Source organism: Pyrus communis, chromosome 14 (assembly GCF_963583255.1).
Source record: "Pyrus communis chromosome 14, drPyrComm1.1, whole genome shotgun sequence".
NCBI classification, from domain to species: domain Eukaryota; kingdom Viridiplantae; phylum Streptophyta; class Magnoliopsida; order Rosales; family Rosaceae; genus Pyrus; species Pyrus communis.
Genome location: NC_084816.1, coordinates 24,469,826 through 24,488,481, shown reverse-complemented (window position 1 = coordinate 24,488,481; position 18,656 = coordinate 24,469,826). Strand labels below are relative to the sequence as shown.

The window sequence follows — 18,656 nt, the reverse complement described above, 5'->3', positions numbered from 1 at the left end:
AAAACAAAATTTGAAAAAACAAAATTTGGTGAGAAAAATGAAGCATAAATATAAACAACAATCGACGGTTAAATTTTGATCTATGATTTATATGATTATAATGGCACATTTCAAAGTTAAGCCCTTCATGAAAGTTGTAAAGCTTGTCATTACGAGCGTTTATATATTTTTTCTATATTTTTCAAACTTCTACATTAATTAAAAAGCTATTAAAGACTTAAACAATAGCCATAGGATAAATGAAAAGAGAGTGCTAATGTAGAAAGCCTCACTGAAAATATGATCAATATAACTCTTGAAGACAATATCAAGCCAAAGTTTCAATACCATTTCCCTTGGTGATTGATGAAAATTGAAGAGTTTAATTGTAAGAAAATGTGCAAGGTTCCAAACCTTGAAACATAACGCCCTTAATTTTGCAAATCTTTTGAACATTTGATATTTTGTAATGTTCTAATGTTTTTATTTTATTTTATTATTATGCTCTTATTTTGGGTATGTAAATATGTAATACTTGAAAGACAAATGTGTTTTTATGCTTTGAATGTGATAATATGGTATGTATATACTTATTTAATATTATATTTTTCATTTGATTATTTATTGGTTTAAAATACATTTTCCTTAACGGGTAACGGCTCTGGTCAAATTACCTGTTAATAATATCGGGTCGATTTTGGGTCGGGTCATTTTACCCGTTTATTTTAACGGGTGTTACATAACACGACCTGTTAAGATATCGGGTATGACACGAAAACGACATGAACACGAGAAACACGATATGAATGCCAAGTCTACTTTTTGCATTCCTTCTTAATTTTTTTCTATTTTGTATTGTAGCTTATTAACAAAAAGGTTGGTCTGCCCCTCTAAATAGTGTGTCAGGAATACGGGGTCGTGTATCATATGTCATTCTACAAGTAGAGATAATTGGTTTTTAGTGTTAGGGTACGTTTGCTCCTCCTTAGGAGGGATTGACTTAGACTGGGTTAAGTCAGACTATAATTCTACATTGGGACTTACCTCGACTATGAGTCCTGGCCTTCGTGCTTCACTCAAGCTCTCTATCTAATCCCAAGCTTTCGCTTGGTATTAACGATGACTAGAAAGGAACCAAGATCCAATCCCCAACTTTCCTTGCTAAACCCTAACATTCAGTTCCTTCATGCTCCGCCTTCTTCTTCTGCAGCGTCGTCACAATGGCCAGGCCGTCGGCAGCGATCCATCTTCTTCTTTCGTGCAATGTCTGTGGAGGCACAACCGAGGTGAACCCTAAGACGAGGGAGGACGACAATGAGCTTGAATAAGGAGAGACTATTAACGACTAAGACTTGGTGGCATTGAAGCCACCGAAAGGAAGACTTGGATGGATTTAATTTTGGGAATTTTAACGAAAAGTCCACGGTACTGTTCATTTTAACAAAAAATCGCATTTTTACACTAAAAAGTCAACCCTGGTACTATTTACTTTACCTTTTATTTTGTCCTTATCGTTAAAACTCAAAGTTTTCAAGTCATTTTCATTAGTTTTCCTTTTAATTTTGGGGTTTTTTTAACTTTAATCCTTGAAGAAAGAAATTTAATAAAAACTTGGTGTTAGATTATATATTGTGTGACATCCCACATCGCCCAGGGGAGTGATCCTTATATGTATATTCCCATCCCTACCTAGCACGAGGCCTTTTGGGAGCTCACTGGCTTCGGGTTCCGTAGGAACTCCGAAGTTAAGCGAGAAGGAGGCTAGAGCAATCCCAGGATGGGTGACCCACTGGGAAGTTGCTCGTGAGTTCCCGAAAACAAAACCGTGAGGGAATGGTAAGCCCAAAGCGGACAATATCGTGCTATGGTGGTGGTGGAGTGGGCCCGGGAAGTGATCCGTCCCGGGCGGGGATGTGACAATTTGGTATCAGAGCCAATCCCTGGCCGGAAATGTGCCGACGAGGACGTCGGACCCCTAAGTGGGGTGGATTGTGACATCCCATATCGCCCAGGGGAGTGATCCTTATATGTATATTCTCATCCCTACCTAGCACGAGGCCTTTTGGGAGCTCACTGGCTTCGGGTTCCGTAGGAACTCCGAAGTTAAGCGAGAAAGAGGCTAGAGCAATCCCAGGATGGGTGACCCACTGGGAAGTTGCTCGTGAGTTCCCAAAAACAAAACCGTGAGGGAATGGTAAGCCCAAAGCGGACAATATCGTGCTATGGTGGTGGTGGAGTGGGCCCGGGAAGTGATCCATCCCGGGCCGGGATGTGACATATTGATTATAGTTCCTTGATGTGTCCTTAATTCAGATTAATTAATGTGTATTTTATTCAACATCTCCCATTAAATATTTAAATTTATTAACATACACATTTAAATTTATTTTTCGACCCAAAAAAAGTTTTTTTAATTTATTAATTTTATTTAATGTTAGTACCTAAATATATCTCTTGAAATGTTAGTACCGGAATGTAATATATTCAATTAATGTACCTAAATGTCAGTACCGAAATGTGCTATATGAAATTATTGTACCTAAATGTGTGTACCAAAATCTATGCATTGAAAATGTATGCACTGGAATGTATATACCGAAATGTATTATAGGATTAATGTGCCTACATGTTTGTATCGAAATGTATGTACCGAAATATGTGTACCTAAATGTATGCACTGAAATGTATTATAATGAATTTAATGTACCTAAATGAAGAAGACAAAGTATATCGAAATATATTGTATAACAAAAAATAGTTTATCTAAATGTTTACAAATAAATATATTACGATGAATGAAATGAAAATTATAATTAGGGAATTGTTATTGACACTCCAAAAATCTCATTCTACACTCTAAACTTACTATATTTGGAAAGAAAATACACTTGTAAGGAGTGTAGAATGAGATTTTTGGAGTGCCTATAACACTTCCCTATAATTATAATGAAATATAATTAGTCATTAAAATTAGGAAGAAAAGGAGAAATAATTAAAACATCAAAATAAAATTAATAAATGAGGTGATTAATGTATCAAGGGACCAAAATTAGATTTTGATCTTACTCATAATTTTAATATAAAAGTCATATTTGCCAAAGATTAGAATGAAATTTCCTATTTAATTTTTGGATTTAAACATGAGTTTTGGAGTTCTGGGTTAAATTTTGTTAGGTTGGTAGGAAAACTTAGATGGATTTGGCGTGTTGCAATGCGGAGTTCTGGGAAATTTTGAGGTTATATTCTTTCATTTCCATTTTTTGGGTTTAATTTGTTTGTTTGTTTTGGGTTTCGTTCTAGAGTTCTGAACCTTTTAGTTTGGTATCAAGTACAAGGAGGAGGATTATCTACCCTCCTAATCTCTTTATCTTTTCATGCCCTCCTATTTAAACGGTCACAGTTAAGCCACGTCAACATTTTATATTGATTTTTTTATAGAGATAATAAAACAAAAGGCAATGTGTGAGAGGAGGGGATGGAAGGGGATGAGAATAGGAGGGTGAAGAATCCTCCTCCCAATTGCAAACCTAAAAATTGGAAACGATGGTTTTGGTGTTGCATTTTTTCTCCTATTAACAAAAAAATCGGGTCTAAAATATTTTAGTCTAAGACTTAGTACGACATTACACCAAACATTTAACTATTTTTATCTTGCTTAATTCAAGCCAAGCCAGTCCAGCTTTAGTCCATGAAGTTAGTCAAGTACCACATATGCACCCTTAGAGCAAGTCCACCGTTGTGGACTGCTCGGGGGACAGTGGACCAAATAGGGCTGGATAGCCCGGCTGCAAGCCTCGAGCGTCGGGAGCCCGAGGGATTGGGTAGGCCTGAGCAACAGGCCCGTGAGGAATCGCCAGCCCGCGAGCCCGAGGTGGACCTGACGCAGAGCTGACGTCAGTCCCTTTTTTAATTTTTTTTTCTGTCAGGCGCGTGCGCCTCACCTGCGCGTGGGGGCGCGTCAGCAGACAAGTTTCAGACCACAGGGGCTCGTAGAGCAGTCGGCCTTAGTTACCGTTGGGAAGCCACGTGGCTTCCTGTGGTGCGTTCGATCTGAACGGCTCTTTAACTTGGACCGTTCGATCTCAACAGTAATAAAAATAAAACAAAGCTTATTTAATATCAACCGTTCGATCTGAGATCAACGGTCGATATTAAATAGGCTTTATAAATAAATAAATAAAAGAAAATATAGTTTTAAAATTAAGAAAAGTTACCATTGTGACACGTGGCACAATCTGGAGTGTTGGAATTCAAATTTTTTTTATATCCAATGGCAGAGATTAATTAGTTGAATAAAAATATAAAAAAAAATCCGAAAGGAAAAAAAATCTGAAAATTTTTTTAAAAAATTGTTTTTACTTTTCTATAAATACCTTCTCATTATCATCTACCTTATACCACGATTAAAAATCTTATCCGAAATTACAAATAAAATTATTTTGTATTATTTAATAATACTTCAGATAATGACACGTGACGCAACGAGAACGATTAAAAATCTTATCCGAAATTACAATTAAAATTATTTTGTATTATTTTATAAATAAAAAATTACTAATATTTTATTGCCTATTGCCAAGGCTATTAAAGTGCAACGGTGGAGATGCAAAAGGTGATTACTGTTCACCAGGTGGATAGCATAGTGTATTGCCTGGTGGAAGGTTTCACACGCTGGAGTTGCTCTTAAAGTTCTCGACCAAGGTAGGTTATTTATAAGCTATTGATCATTTCAAAAACTCAACATAATATTCTAATATTTCCACTTAGTGAATTTTTTTTTTTTTTTTTTCTAATTGTAAGTGAGAGACGTCCTTATGTTAGAATTCTATGAATAGATAGTTCAATACCAATTTATTATCCTACTCTTAATGTAAATATATTGTCACACCCCGGACCGAGGATCGATGGGACCCTATGCTCGGTGCGTGGCAAAATGGTATCATAGCTCCGGGGATTAGATACCCTTGGGAGTTGTTGTGGAGCTAGTTAGATAGGTTGAATTGTTTTGAGCTGGTGACATAGAATTTTGAAGTGTAGACTTTCGGAGTAAGGTTTAGTAAATTTCGAGGATGAAATTTTTTTGAGGGTAGATTGTGAGAACCCCTTTTTTTTTTTTTTTTTTTTTTTTTTTTCAAATTATGAAAGTTGGATCCATTTCAACTTCAAGAACCAGTGCCTACGAACTAGGATTCTCTCCCATCATCTTTCTATCCCCTCTTTTCACATTCTTTATTTTGTCTTTCTCTTTCTATAAAAAAAATTAATATAAGATGTTGATGTGGCTTAACTGTGAACGTTTAAATAGGAGGAGAGAAAATGAAAGGGAAAAAAAAAATAGAAGGACAGAAAATGAGAGGTAAAAAAAAAAGAGAAGAAAGAATCGTACTCTAGTGCCTACCACACTAAACAAATCAATCATCTTGTATTCCTCCCCTCCCTTTTCCCCATTTTCAGCCGAACCACACACGCTCCCTAACCTATCCACTCAACCAATATAATATTCTTCCTTACTTTCCCTTCCCACTACCTTCCACTTAACTCTCCCCTTTATTTTTATATTTTCTGCCATCGATCCTGGTCCGGGGCGTGACATATGTCGTTTCACGGTTAGAGATGAAGTCAGCTCTTTTACTTGGGGTGGGCTGGGACCTTGTGGTAGATGAAGAGGTTAGGGATCGGATGGTCCTTCGTTTCTCGATGACTTGGGAGTCAGACCAAAATTGTTTGCCAGATTCGATTAGTCCCATAAATTAAGCAACATTGTCTAGAGGTTCGGGGAAAGTCAAGATTGAGATTAGTGATGGACTTCCATCCGGATCTAGATTGAAGAGAATACGAGGTTGTTCAGAGAGAGATAGAGAGGAATTGGGGTTTGAGCGACGATGAAAGGATAAAGAGTAACGGGAGTGGATGGGTGGATGTCGGGGTTTGGATTTCGGATTAGGTGGTGCTTCTCGTAAATATTAAAAAAAAATTAAATTCATAGTAGTTACAAAAGTGTTAATCAAAACATCATAGTATATACATGAAAAGTAACCAAAATTCAAAATAACATAGCATTGATAATATTACCAATAATTAAAAGAGAAAATTTGAAATAGGTCCAATTTTATAGACTACATTTTGAAATAGGTCCAATTTTTAGTGACTTTTGACTTCCTAATTAAAATAATTGTCCTCGACGAGTTTTCATATTTTGAAACTTGCATAGTATATATATGCTAATTTTACAAACTAAAACAAATTAGGCAATAGTTAGAGAAATTGCAAGACATCAATTTAATCATAATTTATAAACAAAAAATTGTAAGAGGAATTGAGAGTAAAATACATACTTTGGGTTGTTGACCAATTAATTAAACTTCAATGTCTTTTCTTTGATGGATAAATGGAGTTCTTTAATCTGCAAAAGAAATATTATTTGTTAAATTAATTTAGAATTGTAGATGAAAACATATATGAATTAGCAAATTGCAAAAAAAATTGAAAATGACAACTTTGGAGATTCGAAGTTCATACCTTTGAGAAATATGAAAATTGAAGACTAATCGAAAAGTAATACAGATATATCAATCATAATTCAAACTGACATATTGCAGTCGGTCAGAAACTTGGAGAATAATAAAATAATAATTTTTAGTATTGGGAAAAGGAATACAAGTGTTGGAAGTTGGAATAGATAGGCTTTAGGGTTAGACTAGATTACATAAATACCTTTAAAATATTTAAAGAGGACCGGATCTTTTGTCTAGGAAATTGGAATGACTTAAGTGAAAAAGTCATGGAAAAGTGCTAAAAAAAAAAAAAAAAAAAAAGTAGTGCTAATTTTTTTTTTTTTTTATAAACAAAAGCAGGGTGGGCCTAGGATTTAAGTGGTCCTATGGTCCCTCCACCCTCTTGGGTGATGGTGTACCTTGGGTGGATATGCTCTAAAATGTACAATACATAGGATAAGATGACACATAAGATAATATAAAGATGTGAATATATACAAACTTAACAATCAATAGCCTGTCAAATTGTCAGGATTATTGTGCCTGACAGGTAGCGGAATGTTATTCGCAACGACTATGTAAGTCGTTGTGAACAAACATGTGTGACAGCTTGAGTACTGCCCTCTTTTTGTGTTGAACAACAAATTCAGAGTCGTAAGTGTTGTCTATATATGCACTAATTTCATCTGAACACAACAAAAGAGACGTTACAAAGCCTTATGACTTATCTCCATAAGCACAAATTGGGATGGTATTAACTAACGTGTTGATTAGAGGAAACGACTTTGTACTTGATTGATTTAATTTGGTAGAGCTAATGAAGCTGCATGACTTGGATTGTACTGATCTTTGTAAGGTGATCATGAATAAATTATTTTATTTTATCTTTGGAGAAAATAATACTAATCTCAACTATATTGTATGAGACGTCGGCAAGACACCAAATATACTAACAATAAAGGTAATTATCCCAAAAGGGAAAAAATAATTCAAAGCCAAACCGCATAACTAAAAACAGCTCATGTCACCAAATTTAGGCATAATTCAAAGCCGAGTTTATATATAACTCGAGGGTTAGAATTTGGGGATGCACAACACGTTTTTGTAGCTCTCATTCTTTAACTTTTTTAAAGGATTCGAAACGTCTATATTTTAATTTATCATTCATAGATCATTCGTACAAAAAATTAGACAAGTACATTAAGATATTCATTTCTAGTGAAAAAAAATGGATGAATACGGTTCTGCAAAGAAATACTGAATTTAATCCAACGGTCATATAACTTAGAATTTGAATGATTTTTGATAGAGATGTTATATGAGGGAAGACATATAAAATAGACGGCTGAATCGTCCAAAGACATTACGAAGTAAGCCATAAAAAATGCGTATCCCCCGATCCTACCAAAACCGCAAATTGAAATGACTAGAGATGCCCGTAGGCCAACTAAATTTTGGATACTACATATACATGTCAAAATAGAAAATGATGAGAACATCATTAATCAAATATCATAATCATTAAGATATATTCAGAGCCAGCTAATAAGTCATACATCATTATTGGAATTTTGAATGTAAGTATATATATGTAAGTAGGTGTGTGTGTGTCAGTCTTAGTTATCAACTTATAAGCTAGCAAGCAGCTAGAAGGCAATCAGTGCTTAGTTGCCTCTTGTAAATTATTCTGATCTGCAATAATATTGTTTTTAAGGAAACGCATGGCAATGTTGCCATTTGCACCTCTGGGAAAAAATCCTCCGGGCCAGGACTCATTACCAGTTGCATACACAATCCTCAAGATCTCCGACTGCGTCCTTGCATACGTCAGTGACTCCCAATCCGCCGAAAGGACGTTACTCCACGTCCGGTTCTCCGCCCCTAACGTCTCGGGTACTACGATTCCTTCATCTTTGTCGCCACACCTCCCCAGCTCGTTCCTCAGCCAGGAAATGTGGTTTGTGAAATCAGCCACCGTGAGCTCGTACGGATACACCTTCAAAAAAGCGAACTTATACAGTAACGTCCGAATCACTGCATCTTGTCCAGCCTCAACCCCCATAAGTGATGCAACCAACTACATCATAATATGAATATAAGAATCATTGTTAGTACTCATTACTCAAATAGATGTTTAAATATAGTTGGTTTATACTAATTATTAATGAGAATTCTTTTCCGGACATGGTTTCGTTCTTCATTATGCAATGTCAATAATATTGACATTTAACGTGTCAATATCAAAATGTTTTGAGGTGGTATCAGTATAATATAGACAATTTTTTTGAACAAAGGATGGACGTCTCGTACAAAAAAAAATACTAATTAATCTAGGTCAAGGTTGTTAATTTAAACTACATATTGATAAAACATTCATTGTTAACCAAAATCCTATGAAACTGCCAGTTTAATCCTCTACTTAAACACGAATAAGAAATATGGGCATAAATGTAATCTAAACTACATATTAATAAAACATTCATTGTCAATCAAAACCTTATGAAACTACAAGTTTAACTCTTTAATTAAAGCTGAACATGAATAAGAAATATGGGTAGAAATATAATTTTACACAACCAAAATTTTGTTTTTTTTCTTCAAAGCCTCACCTACATGTGAGTCTAACATATCTCCAATTAAAAACAATAATAAACACTAACAGAAAAATTGACGGAGGTATGACATTGTCACAAATTCATAAGATGCGGTATGGCATTGTCAATTTTAAAAGATGAGGTATGAAACTGTCGTGATCTCAATAGTTAAGGTAGTTTTTTGTACTTTACCCTAAAAAAAATAGAGTTCTATCCCACTTCCACATTCTCTCTCACTCTCTTCCTTTCTCCTTCTACTTCAAAAACAAAAATAAAAATTTCCCACACTTTATGTGTGACCATATGCTAATTAATAATTAATTATACTTACTCTGCGGTTATTAGGCCTTGTGAGGTTTGGAATGGTGCCAACATAACCATTTAGTCCCACATGAGGGATGCAATAAGATCCTAAGAGAAAATTGATTGAACTTGCATGGATGTTAAATGGAGGGTTCAACGGGTAACCCACCGCTGCATCCATTAGTCGGGCGAAATTCTCACGGCTCAGGTCCAACTGAGGCCTTGGAAATCCTCCTAATCTGGTAATTATTGCTCTGCAAATTCACATTAGTTAACAAAGTAGGTTATGAGTCGTTTGATAACACTTTTTAGATTTTTTTATAAAACTGAAAAGTAAAAACTTATTTGGTAAACGGTTTCAGCTTTACTTATGTGGGTTTTAAAATTTGACTTTATTTTGGTTTTGAAAAAGAGAAAATAGATTCAATAGTTTCTGAACTTTGGTCCAATTGGACTTTGGTCCCTGAATTAAAAATTTATGAGTATTGATCCATGAACTTATTATAATGTGGATCAAAAAGATCATTGCTCCACATTATAACAAGTTTAAGGACCAAAGCTCCAATTCAACTAAAGTTCAGGACCAAAACTTCAATTCAGCTAAAGTTTCGGGACTATTGCTCTAATTATCTCTTTGAAAAATGAACTGTTTTTATTTTTCAGTTTTTGGAAAACGATGAGAACTAAGATGATTATCAAACGGGTCTTTTAAGTAACCCACCTTCGACCAGAATAATAATCGAGGAAGTTGATGGAAATATACAAAAGGAATTTATAGATTAAATCTGTAGATGATATTTGATGCATGATGAAGAACAATTCTCAAAACATGTACGTACATTCTTTAACAAAAGACTCACTATCTTGCACAGAGAACTTTGTTGATTTGCATAAAGATGAGCGCATACCTGACATGACCAACTTCTTGGTAACCAAATTCTTCGATGATAGAACGAACAAGAGGATCGAGATTCGCCTTCTGAGCCCCGATAGGAGGCGGACCGCCTAGCGTTAAATTGGGGTTGATATAATCGAGCCCTCTGCCTAGAGCAGCATTCAGAAAAAGCTCAGTCTCCAAGTATTCCAAGTTGAGAGCAAACTGTATTAGGTCAGTGTCGTTGGCTCTAACGGGTCTGCAGCGATTCCGAGCACAACTAGTAGTACTACCGATGACCAGCTGATCAAGGCCGAGATATTCCAGTGCAAGAAGAAGAACAAGGGCAGTAGTGAAATAAGATATTGAAGAAGTCGCCATATGCATTGCTTTCATGCATATGATATGAACTGTGAACTACCAGCATTTCCATCCTTGTGTATATATAGCAAATACAAATCTAATGGGGAAGAAAATTGGAATTTGTGGGTAACAATAAATCAAATCTTATACTTGGGACGCAAAACCCCAGTTGGGAAAAGATGTGTTCAATTTATACAAGTAACTGGTTATAGTGAAATGCTTATGTGAAACTGTTTTTAAAATGACTGATAACAATTTTAGAGAAAATGTTGTTAGATTTCAAAAGCACATGAAGTGCTTTCTGCAAGAGCACCAATTGCTTGCATTTGTATTAAGGATTGATTCCAAAAACATTTGTACTAAGGATTGGTTCTAAAAACATTTTTACCAAAAGTACTTTCAGCCATTTTAAAAGCACTTCCAAACAAGCTTTTATTCGTTGTAAACTTGGGCTTAATCAAGTTAACTAGAGCATTTTGCTCCTTCCTCACTCAAATTCAAATTCTCCTCTCCATATTTTATATGAATTTAGTGTAAAATATTGTATTTTTTTTTTTTTTTTTTTAACAAACGATATAATCTACACTAAGGGGAGAAAGTGAGCTTAGCCTCACAATAGATGAGTAGTGTAAAATATTGTTTGTATAACTTACATTTCAACTACTATGATCCAAACAACTTTTACATATTCAATATATTTGTAACTCTATTGTTATAACTCTCAAGCAACTAGGGCTCATTTGGAAGCGTTTCTAAAATGACTAAAAACATTTTTGGTAAGAATGTTTTGGAACCAATATTTAGTAAAAATGCAAATGAATCATGAAAAAACACTTCAAGTGCTTTGAAACTTAAAAACATTGTCTCTAAAAACACATTCCACACAAAACCTAAACCATTTTAGAGTATGACATAATTTAAAGAAGCTTTTTTTTTTTTTTGGATAGAAAAATGACTGGATTAAAGAGAAAAGCCCCAAGGGCAACCTATTTGGATACAATCAAAGAGGAAAGCCTAATGGGCTTCCAAATGAAGAGTTTTATCCCAAACATGAAAATCAGAGACCGAATAACCCACTCTAGTTATAGCATCCGCTAGAAAATTTGCTTCCCTAAGGACATGCTTCCAGCAAATCTCCTCAAATGACCCCGCAAACCAACGAATATCCTCTAGGATGGTCTTCAATCTCCAAAGGGGGTTATAGGCTCCACTGATAGACTCAATCACTAGTTTTGAATCACCCTCCACCACAATACGAGTCAAGCATTTGGCCTTAGCCAACCATAGGCCATCCCGCAATGCCACGCATTCTGCAACCGAAAATAGTATCTTGACCAATAAATCTAATTCCGGCAACAATAGGCTCTTTTTTTTTCATTTCTAATCACAAACCTAGCAGCTAGGGCTGGGTTCGGCTCTAATCGGTTCGGTTTTTTCTCAAAACCGAAACCGAACCGAAATTTCGGTTCGGTTCGGTTCGGTTCAATTTTTTTTCGGTTTTTTTCGGTTCGGTTTTTTTTCGATTCGGTTTTTCTCGGTTCGGTTTCGGTTTTTTTCGGTTTTTTTTTTTTTTTTTTTTCTCCCTCCAAAATTATTAAAAAAAAAAAAAGGAAATATGAAAGTTCACGGAATGAAAAATAAGGAGGAGGGTTAGGGTTATAGTTAATGGTTTTGTTAAAAAGATTAAAAAATTAAAAATATTCTCACAAATCCTGGAGGCATGAGGGTTCGAACCCATGCCTCCATGCTTGTAAAGTTTCACTGAAACCAACTTGGCAACAGGTTCTGTTTTGTTATGATTGTATGACTAAACTATTTATAAATATTCAAAAAAATTATATATATATATCGGTTCGGTTCGGTTTCCGAGCCTCAAAAACCGAAACCGAACTGGTCAGATTCGGTTCGGTTCGGTTTGACAATTTCGGTTCGGTTTTTTTTTCGGTTCGGTTTTTTTCGGCTTCGGTCCGGTTCGGTTTTCGGTTTTTTTCGGTTTTCGGTTTTTTGAACCCACCCCTACTAGCAGCCACACCTTGATTCACCACAAAGCCATCGAAGTTAAGTTTAACAAAACCCACCGTCAGAGGGGACCACCGGAAAGAATAAGGCTGGGGGAACCTGCTACCATTATACAGCATAGGAATTACACCATCGGCATCAATGAACCCCTCCCAAGATTGAGGGCAGACTTAACGATCCATGTAGGGTTTGAAATTTTATTTTGGAAAACCACCATATTCCTCTCATTCCAAATCTGCCAACAGACTAATAACACTTTACTAAGATCACACAAACCTGCATCAATCTTAACAGTCAGTTCATTGAGCCAATCATTAAAAGGAAAAGATTGATTTAATCTTATGTTATTAGAGATAGATTGACAATTCCAAACTGGCTTCGTAAAATTACAACTCAAAAATAAGTGAGATTTATTATCATCCTCTGAATTGCATATAGGACAAGTGTACAGGATGTTATTGACAAATCTGGATAATCTGTCTCCTGTATGAAGCCTTCTAATTATGAGCAGCCAACTAAAAATTGACTTTATGAGGGAGTTTAAGGCTCCACATTTTCTTGAGAAGTTCACTTACATTATTATTATTATTATCACTATTTTGTATCCAAGTCGTTGATCTGACTGAAAACTTACCATTCGCATTAGGTCCCCAGCAATACATATCGCATTGGGGAGTTAATGGGAGTGAGATACTGCAAATTTTATTCACAATGTCCTCATCAACTAACAATTTCAGCTGATCTCTATCCCATTGTCCATTATTAATGAAATGACTCACCTTTAAGTTTAGATCAATATCATTAACAAGACTAGGTGAGATAAAGTTGGAAAAAGGAAAAAGAAAAATCTAGTTATGGGTCCAGAAGAGGATGCTCTCTCCATTTCCCCCAACCCACCTATGCCTTATTTTAATAATATCTCTAGACTTAAGGATACCTTTCCAGGCACAGGAGTGGTGTTGCCTGACTTTAGTATTAAGGAAGTCCTTTCTCTTTAAGTATTTATTCTTCACATTCTGTACCCACCAATTTTGGTTATCCGTTAGGATTTTCCATCCAAGTTTTGCTAAACAAGCATTATTAAAATGTTCACTTTTCCCAATACCCAAACCCCCATCAGCCATCGGGCACCATTTAGACACCAAATCAGCCCTCGAAACCCAAATTCTATTACCCTTATTGTTGTTTCTAGCCCACCTCACAGGCACCACAGTCCACCCATCATCCTCCACATGATGCTCCTGAGTGTTGTCACCACGAGCTTGAACATCCCCTTCCGCAGAGCTAAACTCATCAACTAGAGTGGGTTGAGGGAATAATAGCATAACCCCATCCTGTAACTCATTCTTAGTCTCCTCACTAACTGGAAAATCAGCTGGGCAAATCAAAGGCTCATCCTCAAAGATCCTATCAACTAGTAGACAACCATTATTATCATAATCTGCAGGGCACAAGTGCCTCTTAGAGCGCTTCCTTCCATAGTAGAAACAAACTTCAAAGAATTTCTCATAGCTCAACAGCAAATGACACTCCTCATCATCATTCACCACCAAAATCCTCTTAAGTGGCAGCCTAAGATCCACTTCAAGCAAAACTCTCACAAACAAACCATTCAGACCAGACAGGGTGGTCTCATCCACTCTAATAAAATTTCCCATAGGCTGAGTAATGACTTCCAAAATCTCAGCATCCCTATATTGAACTGATACCCTTGGAATCCTTAACCAAACTCTTAGGTTGGAGATAAAGTCAATGTCCCAAAAATGGATATTCCACCTTTCCATATGAAAAATTTGCCCTTTAACATACCAAGGCCTATTATCCAAAGCAAACTCCAACTCCTCCTCATCAGTGAACTCAATGGCATACCATCTATGACCAAAATGATCGAGATAAAAAGGATTCAAAAATTATAATTAGCAAAACAGTAAATTAGCCAATACAACCAACATGACAAGCATGCTTAGCCTCGAGTCTCATAAAAGCAATCCAATTACACACGTAAATCCTCATAATTACCTTTACGAAATCATAATTTGATCTAGAAATTGAAAACCCAAACAAGTAATAGCAACCCTTTAGCACCATAATTAACATTGCTGTAATAAGTCCAATTAGATAGGGAACTTACCTTGCGCACCCGTCCTGGGGATGCAGCAGCCATCAAAAGCCGATGTCACCAACCATGATTGATTTCTTGGGAATGTCTTCAGCCTCTGCATATCCCCATCTTCCATTTTTCACACGATAGAGATCACCTATTTCGAACCGATCATGATTGCTACTTCCAGAAATCTCAAAACAACAAACACTCAAATCATCCTCACTCCCTAATTTCTTACTGCACATGTAACTTAGAGGAAATTTCAACCGCATAATTAGCGAATTAGTTATCTTAGCTCCAGTTAGATGGAACCCAAACGCAACATTAATTGAAAAAATTGGGTGGAACCCTAACCCTAGAAATTTTTCCTTTTTCCCCCCTTTTCCCTCTATCGACTCTCGTCTCTGCTCCACACCACACTAAATGGTGGTGAGCATGATAGATTTTATTAAATGCTTTAGAGAAGCTTTCTATTTTCGATAGATGATGGGTTTGATTTGGTTGGATGAACCAGTCGATTAACCAATAATTGAGGGGAAAACAAATTATATCAAAACCGTCTAATCAATTTTACTACAATTGAGCCACTGAGCGGGACATTGAATTAGCTTACCTACCACATATTTTATACTCTCGTTCTTTATTTCTTCGTCATACTAATCATGTGATAAGAGAGAAATGAGTATACAACACAAAATGAGAAGATGACTTCCAAGGTTCAACGAGTTGTTAAACAACTCCGATTGGACGCACATCCATCTCAATGGTTGAACTACGATTTTTCAGGTAAGTAATTAATAACTTGATCAATATAACATAATCTCATTAAGAAAACGAATAACACTAAGGAAAAGCTTTCTAATCGGATGCTAAACGGGTTATTCTGTCGGTCGGTTAATGCTTAGAATAGTTAAACATGTTCAAAAGGCAGCAAAAGGGTTCTTTGAAGATCGTCGACAGCAAAAGGGTTATTCTGTCGGTGGGTAAATGCTTTTAGAATAGTTAACATAATCTCATTAGATTTGTTAGATATTTTTTAGCCCTTTGTTAGTCTAGCAAAGAGAACTATCCTTATCAATTCATCAACCCTTGTTGGGTTTTGGACTTTCAATGTAACACAAAGCTAACAAGTTATCGTCACTTAGTATTATGATCTAATGATATTCATCTTCACTTGTAAGTGAGATGTCTTAGGTTCGATTCTCACCAAAATTGAATTTGAACGATATTATTATTAGCCTATTGTGAGGCTAAGCATATCATCTCTCCTTTAATATAGATAATATCGTTGTATCTCTTTCCCTTAATATAAATAATATTGTTTGTTTAAAAAAAAAAAAAAAAAACTAACAAGTAAATAAACGTCAAGCCTATCAATTAAACTATTTGGACACACAAATTAACACACCCTAATGAAGGTAGGTCCTACCATTGTATGTATGCGCCATCTCTATTAGAAAATATCAATAATGCTAGGTAAGATTTTTTAGGCCACAGCCCACATTTGCAAATTATTTTAGTATCACCAATAAAATATAAGCACGTTAATCAATACTTAAATAATAATCCAATCATCAACTCGTCATATAGTTTACAAAATATCATTTAAAAAGTTGATTTCCCTGGTATTACTCGTCTGAATAATATCTCCCATTAACTCTTCATACAAACATAGCATGAAACGGATCAAGATCAGTTAAAACTGGGAGCGAAATTACAAAGGCTTATAAATAAAAAGTAAAATTTCTAAATTACATGCATAAAAATCAAAATTTATTGCAAAACTTTGTTCTGGAATTAGCAGCAGCTTATTATGAAGGGATCAAAGGACGAGGGGGGAGGGGGGGGGGGTGTGCCGGGGCCGGGGGGTGCCGCGCCCTTATTGAGCAATAGCATGCTTAGCACCATCCAAAGTGTTCTTGAGCAACATTGCCACCGTCATTGGTCCGACGCCGCCAGGAACAGGAGTTACCCATCCGGCTACCTTACATGCTTCCTGGAAATCTACATCTCCAACTAATCTGTAGCCCGACTTTCTACTCGGATCGTCTATAGCATTTGTGCCGACATCAATGACAGCAGCACCTGGTTTTATCCAACTACCCTTGATCTGAAATTCAGTAAGGAAATAGATTAACAAAATTGATGGTAAATAGATTTCATCGTGTTAAAACATAAACAATAATCGCCACGGGAGCTAACGGAGACAAGGAAAGCACAGAACCGACACAATGCTAGCTGCACCAGCAGATGTCCTGTTATTCCATTTATGCAACGATAGAGCCTAGTGAAAGCTTATAAATTTCTAATGCATTGTCTTCCAACTCCAAAGTGAACGATGGAATGTCCTTTTTCCTTCACTTGGGATGAATGGAACCAAAAAACTAGTCCTATTCTTCTAACTAGAACGAAGCTAAGTACTAGATTTTTTACTGGAAAGCCAAGCAATATGAGATAAGATAACACCTGCATGTCATAAGACGATGTTATGGCATACCAAGGAACTATAATCTATGAATTGCCTACCATCATTGCCTGTCCTGCTGCAGCAATAATAATGTCCGCTTCACGAATGAAACTCTCTGGATCAGGTGTGCGGGAATGGACTACAGTAACAGTAGCATCTGCTTTCAAAAGAAGCAATGAAACTGGTAATCCAACAATGTTACTTCTGCCAACAACCACTGCTTTCTTCCCCTTTATGCTTATCCCACTTCGCGACAGAAGTTCAAGACATCCCTGCAGAAAAAAAACCATTACAAAACAAAACTACAACCTGTACATGAATGGCTTTCACGATTTTATGTAAATATTGCTTGGACAATAAAGGTTCCTCGTTTGACAGAATACTTGAACAAACCAAACATATATGTGTGTGCGTCAGCATCTATCTGCGTTTGAATACAAACTCGAGTCTTGCCTTGGGAGTGCAAGGAAGGAACAGAGGTTCTCTGCCTTTCATTGCAAGTTTGCCGATGTTGAGAGGATGAAAGCCATCAACATCCTTCTCGATGCTGATTTCACTCAACACTTTCTCCTCATTAATATGGTTTGGCAATGGGAGCTGAACTAGTATACCTATCAACAAAATCAAACCTACTTTCAAAACCCATTTAACCAAAATCAAAGATTTTCCAAATAATTTGTCAACTATAACAACAACAACAACAACCAAGCCTTATCCCGCTAAGTGGGGTCGGATGTATGAATCCAACAACGCCATTTCGCTCGGTTTTGTCTTCCATCAGAATAATTTGTCAACTCAAAATTAAAAACTGGGCAATTATCATTCATTCAACTAACCATGTACATCGGCAGTAGCATTCAATTCGTGAACTTTGGCAATGAGGTCGTCTTGGGACACATTCTCCGGGAGGTCAATGTCCACAGATTTGATCCCAACTTCAGCGCACGCCTTTCGCTTCATGCTCACATAGCTTTGGGAGTCCTTCCGGGTCCCAACTATCACCACTGCCAGTCCCGGAACCTAAACAATCACACAATCGCATCGTCAAGATTCATGCACCAAACAATGCCAAAAATCCAGCCAGAGCAAAAGCAAACCTTGCCGTATTTCTGGGACAGATGACGAACTTCCTCCGCAATCTCATTTCGGATGGTCTGAGCTATAGCTTTCCCATCGATTATCGCAGCCTTGTGATCAGATTGTGATGCCATTGATCAACGACTAGCTCGGTCTCGATGAGATTAAGGATGGGTTGGGCTGACTCGGACCTCGAACCGCAAGGGGTTACTGTAATCCAGTAAAACAAACCTGGAAACCCCTAATCGGGGAGAGAGAGGGCGTCGGGTGGAGAATCGAGAGAGCTAGGAAAATTCCCAGATGCAATCCCCGGAAATCGCTGTGAGGAAATAGTGGCAGGACGAGAGAGGATCCTTTTCCGATCATCATCTTACCGTTCATC

The 18,656-nt window shown here is 36.5% G+C and overlaps 2 protein-coding genes across 3 annotated transcripts; both read right to left on the bottom strand.

Moving 5' to 3' along the window:
- Nucleotides 1–8,078: 8,078 nt before the first annotated feature.
- On the bottom strand, nt 8,079–11,014 carry LOC137714150 (ferritin-like catalase Nec2). 2 transcript variants are annotated; one of them, XM_068453428.1, is made up of 3 exons: nt 10,279–11,014; nt 9,399–9,624; nt 8,079–8,550 (listed from the first exon to the last, which is right to left on the bottom strand). In XM_068453428.1, exons 1-3 carry the CDS (start codon nt 10,638–10,640, stop codon nt 8,131–8,133), a joined length of 1,008 nt encoding a protein of 335 aa, XP_068309529.1. In that variant the 5' UTR covers nt 10,641–11,014; the 3' UTR covers nt 8,079–8,130. The 2 variants fall into 2 exon arrangements, with proteins under 2 accessions (XP_068309529.1, XP_068309531.1); XM_068453430.1 differs by having other exon boundaries at nt 9,540–9,624.
- A 5,585-nt stretch (nt 11,015–16,599) lies between these two features.
- Nucleotides 16,600–18,629, bottom strand: LOC137716042 (bifunctional protein FolD 2-like). Its single transcript, XM_068455436.1, has 5 exons — nt 18,295–18,629; nt 18,034–18,217; nt 17,651–17,808; nt 17,257–17,469; nt 16,600–16,840 (listed from the first exon to the last, which is right to left on the bottom strand). The coding sequence occupies exons 1-5, from the start codon at nt 18,406–18,408 to the stop codon at nt 16,610–16,612; spliced, it is 900 nt and encodes a 299-aa protein (XP_068311537.1). The 5' UTR covers nt 18,409–18,629; the 3' UTR covers nt 16,600–16,609.
- Between the last annotated feature and the right edge of the window lie 27 nt (nt 18,630–18,656).

What these genes read in the sequence shown, in the direction of transcription:
- LOC137714150 (XM_068453428.1), bottom strand. Translation starts at nt 10,640, where the DNA reads ATGAAAGCAATGCATATGGCGACTTCTTCAATATCTTATTTCACTACT. An exon ending in CAAGAAGTTGGTCATGTCAG is followed by an intron (nt 9,625 to 10,278) that starts GTATGCGCTCAT and finishes GTGAATTTGCAG; the next exon opens with AGCAATAATTACCAGATTAG. An exon ending in CAAGGCCTAATAACCGCAGA is followed by an intron (nt 8,551 to 9,398) that starts GTAAGTATAATT and finishes ATTATGATGTAG; the next exon opens with TTGGTTGCATCACTTATGGG.
- LOC137716042 (XM_068455436.1), bottom strand. Translation starts at nt 18,408, where the DNA reads ATGGCATCACAATCTGATCACAAGGCTGCGATAATCGATGGGAAAGCT. An exon ending in TCCTTCCTTGCACTCCCAAG is followed by an intron (nt 17,470 to 17,650) that starts GCAAGACTCGAG and finishes TTTTTTCTGCAG; the next exon opens with GGATGTCTTGAACTTCTGTC. An exon ending in CAGCAGGACAGGCAATGATG is followed by an intron (nt 16,841 to 17,256) that starts GTAGGCAATTCA and finishes ACTGAATTTCAG; the next exon opens with ATCAAGGGTAGTTGGATAAA.